The following is a 9422-nucleotide window of genomic DNA, read 5'->3' as shown; positions in this document are numbered from 1 at the left end:
CATATTGCTCCTTGCTTGAGGTCGATGTAATCTGCGCTGTTTGTGATGGGCAGGTCAAGGATCCATTTGTGTCAGTACACTAAAAGTAATAGATAAAAGCTTTTGAAAGGGCAAGGAGTCACTTTTGAAGGTAAATGTTTTAAAAGTAAATTTGCTGTGTAAAACAGACCTTAGAAATGAAGAATTGCATAATGCAGCATGCCTTTGTGTCTGGGTCATCTAGGCATCATACCATACCCATTATTCTCCCAAGAAGCTGGGTGGGAAGGAGCTGTTTGCGGGTGGTGGCCCTGGTATTGCGACCCAACTTTTCAGTAAACAGCCAGGTGGTTACTGAAAAGTGCCGGGTGGGGCACCCAACTAAAAGGAGCTGGGGAGAACACTGCCTACCATTACCAATACTCTATTATGGAGCAGTGCTGAATAGCCCCAAGTTAGAGAAAATTGATTGCATAAAACTCAGGAAGCATGCAGAAAACTATTTGTATCATCATAAAGGTTCACTTTAAAATGGGTTGGTAGTGGCACCTACAATTCTTTGCACAGCAGAGCTTGGACTGGGGAGGGAGAAGCGGCACAAAAAGCCAATCATTTGTGCTGCAATGCACAGAGCCTACCAACAGGAGGGGGGAGCTAATTCTGTAATTATTCTGCAGGTTAAACAGATCTCCTGCTTATTTAAGTTTGCTTGGAAATTTGTGATATTTGCCCTGTAATTTCCTGCATTCTTCTACCTAATGTTTGCATGTAAAACATATTTGGCACCATAAAAAGCCCGCTCAGCACCGCAATCCATTACCGTGACACTTAACCTCCCCGTGTTTGCTTTTAAAGAGAATCACCCTGCAACTGTTAGGTTCAAAAAAATGTGGACACCCCGCCCCCTTGTTTTCATTTTTTATCTGCTCCCTCCCTCCATTTTTTGCTTTCCTCTTTACCAGGACCTGTGTGTGCCTGGTTTTCACTTTACAATACTTGCAAATGTTACATAAGCACAAACATGGAGCCCAGGCAGGAGTGTGTAGGCTCAAAGCATGACAGCAAGGTTTTACTTGTCAGGAACAGAGTGTGCAGCAGAGCAGAGACTAAATATGTGAATGGGAGCTGCTTGTGGGGAGGAGGGTTTATTCTTCTCTCTTATACAGAAGGCTGGAATTGGCTGCACGCCCAGCTCTGCTTGGAGTTTGCAGAAGGTGGGTATGGCTGTGCTCTAGCACAACACGGAACTGCAGGAAACAAATGTATCTACATGCTTTCATGACTGTTGTTGTGTTGCATTCCATGTCACCTCCTCCTCCTCCTCTTCCTCCTCCATGTGCTGCTGTTCCTATTCTCTTCATTAACACCGGGATGGAGACTCTCACGGTGATAAAGTTGTGCTGCGTAGCTCCGAGTTGATCAAAGTGGATATTCTGGTAAACGAAGGATTAAAAACTTGCAAGCGGGCCACATAAGCGATCCTGAAATGTCATTCGAGTAAGCTTGGCCAAAGTTCAAAAGCAGATGCCGGAGTTGTGTTTCCTATTAACGTCAACGAATGCCGTTCGCCAGCAACAAGGTTTAAGGCGACGGATGAGTTGTGCGGCCTGAGGGATGTGCGCCCCTGGGTTATGCAAACATTTGTTATATGTTGGCAGGCCTTTCAGTCATAACAGAAGCAGACATGTTCACTGGTGACGTTTTTGGAGCTTTTGTTGGCAGTGCCTTACCATCTGTATGGCCTGCTTTTTAAGGTGGAGGAGGGCAGGCAAGGGTCCCCTTGCACCTTCCTCATCCCTTTTATTATAAGGAGGTGGAGTTCTGCCTAACCCTGGGCAGGACGACTACACTGATTGAGAATTCAGCACAGCACGGCCAGAGTTGTCAGCTCATTACAGGAAATTAGGAGCTCACTGGATTTGGGAATTTACCAGTTTTCCTGTCATCTTCCTGTGTGTTTTATTTTTCATGTTTAATGGGGAAAATAAATGTTGTGCAGAGATGTCATGAATGTTTTTCCTTTTAGAATTTGTATGAAAAACCTCTGCAGCTCTGTTTCTGTTACATAGTAAAATGAAAGTAGAATGATTCATGTAAATAATCATATATAAGTTTTTGTGAGCTGGCTTCTGTGTGGTGTTTGCAGCGATTCATGCACTGGAGATATGTTTGATCAGTGTATGTGCAGGCTTTGTTTCCTACTAATGACTGTGTCTCATTTTTGGGGCCCATGTGAATGACATCAATTTGAGATCCTTCAAGTGAATTGACGGTACATTTACCCTGCCCTTGACCTGTGATTGACCTGTTTTTATGTGCTGGTTGCATTTCTATTGACTTATATAGGGATGCGAACCCATGTGAACAGAAGCCCGCCATGGCAGGCATTTACTCTGATACAACTTCTCTATGGAAGCCACACATTGCCTGTTGCAGCCCCAGACCATGTGTGTGAAGCCACAACCAGGACCAGAGATATACCTGCACAACCCACATTTGTATCAAGCTGTGATTCATCAGATGAAACACTTTGTACTTTATTCCACTCTGTGATAATCTGTGAGTTGTCAGAGCCGTGTTTTTGTTGCGTGGCCTTTACATATCCTGCCAGGGAGCTGCTGGTTGTTCATGTCGTATGCAAAGGAGACTGCTATGCAAATATGTGTACAGCAGGGACATCAAAACCTGAATGATATGTTTCCTTGTGTAATACAATTTCGTGCAATAATCAGCAATGTCAGTAAACCGTTTCCTGTGTTTGCACATAATGTGAGATCAAATAGTCACATGGGCCTTCAGGATTCACTACACGAGTCGGAGCCTCCTATGAGAACCTGCTTGTGTTTAGCTGCGAATTGCTTCTTGTGTGGCATTTTATTACAAAATACCTGGCAGGCCTGGAGATATCTCCCTTGTAATACCTATACACATTTTAGTGTGAACCTGTCAGCAATGGGCATTTGTAGTTTTTGCATGGTTAGGATGCAGCCTCCCCATAGAGACATCAGATGATTATTGCTGGAATGCATCTTTCGTGATGATTTCCAGTGACAGGTCAGCAATTGAGCATTGCTTTGGTAAATGGAGAGAGGCACTTCTGAGATCAGTCGTTCATCAATCTCCCACTGCAAATTGATATGGAGAGATTTCTGTACACATGTGAGATTTTTGCATTAAAGAGTGTGACCATTTGCTTCTGAGGAGAATTATTCGACGTGTGACAGTAGCTTTGGATTGCTCCTAAACAAAGCAAATGTGTTGATCTGTAAGGCTATCCTATCTCCTGCTTTGACATCAATTCCATGTGTAGACATCCAGCAAAATGTTCTATCAATAATGCGCTATGAATATCGCAAGAAATAAAAAAAAGTATTAAAGTATTAGTAAAGTTAGTAATTTTTTTTGACATTGTAGGCGTATAATACTTAGGCATAACTCCCCTAATTATGTCCAACATTAAATACATTTAATAAATTTATTAAACTTTAGCATATATATATATATATATATATATATATATATATATATATATATATATATATATTAGTAATTTTTTTTGACATTGTAGGCGTATAATACTTAGGCATAACTCCCCTAATTATGTCCAATATTAAATACATTTAATAAATTTATTAAACTTTAGCATATATATATATATATATATATATATATATATATATATAATTTCCTTGTATTGGTTTCAATACAGTTATTTTGTATTGAATCCAATACAAAATTATTTGAATTTCCTGACGCATGCACCCACGTCATCGGGGAACGTCCCTGCATTGGCCAGCTGAAGATCGGAGGAAAATGACGCCGTCTGAGGATGAGATCCGTTGGGCAGGACGCCAGGGAACACGATGGGACAAGGTAAGTGTGTTTTTATTTTTGTTTGTTTGTATTTTTTTGATTGTTTTTAGCTATCCTGAGTATGGCTCAGGGTTACCGCTTTTTGCATGTTTTTTTTTACCCTGAGCCACACTTGAGATTACCGCCAGGGGAGTTAAACCCACTTGATACTTGCGGGTGCTGTTATTGTTTTCCTTTTTCTCATCCTCATTACAATCTTTTGCTATCTTGATTGGCCGGGCTGGGATGGTGTAACTCCCCTGCAGGAGGGCATTCAGTACCTGCACCCGCAGGGGAAGCCGGGATGTGCTGGTTATCCTGGCAACCAACGCTCAGAGCTCAGAGAAATTTGGCAGATGGGACGACGATCAGGCAAGTAAGAAGCACCCTGAGCTTGTGAATTTTTAGCCCTGGGCATATTCTGGAGACTGGTCAGCCTATATGGGGACCCAACATGCACACACAAAATAACGTTTCTGCACCAATAATCCAAAAATACAAGTGAATAGCAGCATATACAGCTATCAATAAAAAGACTGCACTATTATATTAGGTGAAGACTCGGATTCTTACACGTACATGAGTTGTTCTGTACAAAAAGAGTTTTCCTTCCAGTATAAATGTTGGTCAGCTGACATATATTACTGGTCGTTATAAGATCTTTAGTAATAGAACATTTCCTATCATAACCCACTAAATCCAGATAAAATCCGTCTTCCAATTTGTTCCCACGGGCAGCCCTTCTTCTCCAGTTCTCATTCAGTAGACTCATGGCTGCTGCGCAGTGTAACTTTTTCCAGATTTACGGATGAGCTGCATTACAATGTTTCTCCAATCTCTCTTTGTAAGCATTGTGACAGCCGGGGGGATTCTCGCTCATTGCTTTAAAAAGCCACCAGTGGACAAAGTCATTGCAGGATCCGGACGCGCTCTCTTCTCTCCTGGCTTTCGCCGTGCTTGTGTTGTAAATGGTATTTGCCGGGGGGTATCGGCCCTTCCGGAACTCAGTACTTTTTGTTCTAATCTGGGGCTTCATTTCTATTTTATTGATTGCACAGCCGTGGATAAACTTGACTTTCTAGGATCGCTGAAATAGAGAATGCTGTTAAGCATCTTAAAGGGAATGTGCCGGAAAGCAAAAAAGATGAGGCAATGATGAGTGCAGTGCAGTGTATACCACACACTAACCATGAAACCAGATTCAGTAGGTACGGAGTAGCTGCTTCTGATACAGCTTTATCACACACTCTATTCCATCTTATTATTAGGCAGGACTCCATCCTCTTGTCTCTTTATGCTGTATTTTGTGTTAATGAAGCTTAGAAACCAGGGAACACCCAAGTCTGAATTTGCTCTGATTTTAGGTACCTGAAGGATAGCTGTAAGGATATAGCTAGGGAGTTGCCATGGTAAATGATAAATTCCAGGGCAAAAATTATAGCCTATAGAACCTCCGGGGATGTGTGCAGTACAGCTCTGTGTACTTAAACGGTTTCTTAAAAAAATATATATATATATTATTTTTACTTTATATGACAGGATTGTCTACCCTTTTATGTAAAGTAAAAAATGTGTTCTGCCTGCCACTTTCAGTGCTTTCATTGTGCATCAGTGGGATTTAATAATGTCTCAAGCAGTGCTAAAGCTTACCAAAGCCTTCACTCTTGTTTAAGGTGGCGGCCTCTGATAACGTTGAAACTAGTACAAAAAATGCTTGGGAAAGCTTGCATTTTGCACTTAGTCAAGCTGAAGCCTGTGTGAACAATGTCATAGTGAAATTTATCCATCCACCACTGCAATAGATGATTGCCACAGCAATATATTGCCTATTGATAACCCCTCCTTTCTTCTCCTTTTCCAGGTAGCCTGACATTATGGTGAATATTCTGAATAACACTGGTCATTTTTTTTCTTGAGCCTCAGGTGTACACAACTGATGTTGATGATCTGCTTGAGATTAAATGATGCTCCTTGGCATTTGGTTATTAAACAGTTTTCTTGTATTCCAGAAAGAAGACATGGTTCCTCCAGCAAGGCCCCTATGACACCTCCATCTTCGTCTGTGTATTCCCTTTACTCTTCCACGCCTTCATCGAAAAGCAAAGTGGCCGGCAGCAGCACGCGGACATCCAGCAGTGCTAGTGGTAGTGCCTCCTCTAACTCCAAGCTGATAAAATCTCCCAAAGAAAAGCCACAGATTGGCGGGAACAGGTCGATGCATCCCACGCAACACAGCAAAGCTGCACAAGACAAGATGTAAGTTACATTTTTGGATGTAAGGGATGATTGGATAGCTGCAGTGTTAGACCTATAGACCTAAACAGGTTTGGAGCAATTCTGCTCATTACCATGCAAAAGGCGCAATTATATCTATTGTGTTGAGTGAAGATCTGATGGACAGTGGCAGATTACTGAGAATTGGTAGAATAATAGTTATTCATTTGCTTCTCTGAACATTTAGTATTTCAGACCAGATCCTCCAAATGTGGCCATACCCTTCCAATTTGTGTGTATGTAGGTGTACTTACGTGTGTGTGTGTGTGTGTGTGTGTGTGTATATGTATGTGTATATATCATTTTCTCTGTTTGATAGCTGCACTGCCTCCGATGGGGGGGTCTCTGGGGGACCCAGTTGAGCCCAATAGAGGCTTCAGGCTACAGGAAGCACAGAGAGGTTGCTCAGAACTGCCGCTGTTCCCACCAGCTGTAGATTGACATCTGTTTTTGGATCAGTGTTAAGATATCCCATTTAAGCTGTCAAGTTCATTCAGCCACTGTGATTAGTAGTTGGTAAACTTCTGCAGAGTTCCTCCCTGCTGATTTAATTTACTCCTGGATAATTTTTTAAATTTCGAACCACAGATTCTGCAAGTAAAATTTTAAGCAGTTTATTGGCTAGAATGTGTTCTCATTATATGGTTTGACGGTGTTCAACCCAGAAATTGTTTTAAGCAGGGTGGTAAGAAATTGTAAGCAGGTGGCAGCCCCTGTATTTCAACTCAACCCAACCCAACTCATTAAGGGGCTGGGGAGAACACTGGTTTGGGTTTGTTTCCTGCTGTTGGAACAAGTGAAGATCACTCACTCTATGAAGAGGTTATTCTGACAAGCATAAGCCTTTTTTAACAAGAAGCTATCACTATCATTATCAAATCATTGGGTTGATTTGCTAAAAAAGTTAATCTGTCTCCTCAGAATGACCCCATCTGTTAAAGTGGAGAAAATGCATACAGTCCAAAAAACGGATGGTGTGTTGCAAAAATCGGCTGCTGGGTCTACCTGTTCCTCCTCTGTCAGCTCCTCAGTAAAGACTGGCCTTAACTGGCAATCAATACCAAAGCCACCTTTGCCTTCCCCTGGACAGATACCAAATGGTAAAGGAATTCTCTCAACTCCTCCGAATGTGGAAAAGAAAGCTGACGATACGAACTGTAGGAAATATTTACACAAGAGATTGTCAGGTATGTGCTACTCTTGATTTATATGCAGGTATGTTTCCAAATGATACAAAGCCAGCTACTTTGTGCTTCTAGGTTTTCTTTCATTAGCATTTTCTGTGTTAGCATTGTCTGTGTTGACCACAGCCACAAGTCTGTTTTTTTCATAAAGGTGGTATATAAAGCAGACAGAGGTGAGTTTAGCTGGTTTCCTTTAACACCGCCTGGCTTCTATGTTCCTTTAGCCTGATTTTCTCTGTGCCAGCTCTAAAGAGACCCTTTGGGAAACCGTTTACCTGCAAAGAAATAAGACTTTTTGGTCTGTACACACTGCAGCAACTTTTGTAATCATTGCTTTATCTGCTGTTTCAGCTTTGCCTGCAGCAGCTCTTCAACTGATTTACCTGACTGCCAGGCTGTTCTAATTGGGCTTCTTCTGCTGAAGTTTACCTATCCCCACTCTCCTACACATTCCGTCATAAGCCCATAGAAATTTGTTGGGACAAAATTGTGGGGGCTTTGCCCGACTGGAACAGTCCTTCATTTAGGCAAGCTTAGAGCATTCCAAAAAGGTTGCACAGATATGTGCCTATACTCCCTGGTGCTTGCATGCAATGTACCCTGTCAGCAGGTACCTAAATGTTTAAAGTGGCTGTCTCTTTAGCAATGAAACAGAAAGTCGTTTGCTTTTTTAGGATCTTTTAAATGAACACTTTTATTGTGTGGCCTGATGTTTTTCACACTGTGGCCTTGGCCTTTATTAGCCAGATTTATATTGACCTTATCTGTAGGTTGCTTTCCAATGACTTTCTGTTGCTTTATCTATAGATCGAGAGTTTGACCCCGATATACACTGTGGAGTTGTCGATGTTGAGACAAAGAAGCCCTGCACTAGATCTCTGACATGCAAGGTAAGTCTATATTTCAGCTATCTTACGACCATGTATTTATAGCAATTACATGAATGTAGAACTGTGTTAAGCACTAAAGTGGTCACATAGCTTGTCACTTCAGAAACCCTAAATTGTGTCATACACCTAACAGCTAAGCTATACACTAATATATGAAAGCATTAAAACAGCTTGGAGTTGTGTAGCCTGCCACATCTGTCAGTAGCAGATGTAGCAGTAGCAGCTCCAAAGACTCCTAGTTTTAGGGGTTGAGGACAGTCAGAGACAAAACTAAGATTTTTTTTTTTTTTTTGCTCCCTCCATCCTTAGACACAATGCTAATAAAGTTATCAGATTGTAATATTATTGTTCATCCAATATAAATCAATTAAAAAAAGAAAACATCACACCATCATTATCATAAATCTTGTCATGCCAACCTTACTAACTCATATCTTCCCCAGGCACATTCCTTAGGCTACCGGAGAGCAGTACAAGGGCGCAAGAAAGGTTTTGACGCGTTATTAGCTGAGCACAAAAATAAAACCAGGGAAAAAGAACTGCTCCGTCACGCGGAGCAACAGCAGCAGCAGCAGCAGACGTCTGCGCTCAGGGAACCGCATCCCTCACCTTCAAAATCTTCCCAGGAACTGCACCAAAACTCTCATGGACTCTCTGCTCCTGAAGTGAAGCCTTCAGTACCCAGCAAGGCCAAGCCTCACAACCCCAGTCTTCCAAGGTGAGCCTGCTTGCTTTGTGCAAACCATACCTTTCCCATACAATGTATTTCTTCCCATTATGAAAACTAAATTATTTATAGGTAGTATATCTTAATGTAGATGTCTGGGGAAAAATATAATAAAAACAAAAAAAACACCCATCCTGTTCTTGGACAATCAACATCTTCCTTACACATTCACCAATTATTTCAAACTCTCTTGAGGTCTAAGTGTATTCAACTGCAACCAAAGGTGTTCTTACCCTAAAATTAGAGTGATATTTGTATGAAGTCAGCTTGATTTGCCCTTTTTATTTATTAGTCAACTTATTCATTTTGAATGAGCTATCCTCACATATCAACAGAGTCTGTAATGCAGCCACGTTTTAAACAAACGGCGTGAAAACACACAGAATTCTCATGTCTGAATTGTGTTGTGTTAAAACTCATACGCTCTGGCGTGCTGTTTGTGTGCAGGTTTGGGTGCCATTAAAAAAGAATTGAAGCATGAATGTGATGCTGCATGTTGCTACAATGCACCTTTGT

At 41.5% G+C, this 9422-nt stretch overlaps 1 protein-coding gene across 2 annotated transcripts in view; it reads left to right on the top strand.

Moving 5' to 3' along the window:
- Nucleotides 1-9422, top strand: part of ATXN7 (ataxin 7) — a 63196-nt gene that overhangs the window by 37362 nt on the left and 16412 nt on the right. For both annotated transcript variants that reach the window (XM_072420817.1, XM_072420816.1), the window contains 4 exons: nt 5841-6087; nt 7027-7292; nt 8097-8179; nt 8623-8897. In XM_072420817.1, the coding sequence (XP_072276918.1) occupies nt 5841-6087; nt 7027-7292; nt 8097-8179; nt 8623-8897 (871 nt within the window). The remainder of the gene's footprint in view (nt 1-5840; nt 6088-7026; nt 7293-8096; nt 8180-8622; nt 8898-9422) is intronic.

The sequence above is a fragment of the Pyxicephalus adspersus genome, chromosome 8, assembly GCF_032062135.1.
Source record: "Pyxicephalus adspersus chromosome 8, UCB_Pads_2.0, whole genome shotgun sequence".
Taxonomy (NCBI): domain Eukaryota; kingdom Metazoa; phylum Chordata; class Amphibia; order Anura; family Pyxicephalidae; genus Pyxicephalus; species Pyxicephalus adspersus.
Note: the sequence above shows the minus strand (reverse complement) of the source record. Positions and strands in the feature narration are given on the sequence as shown.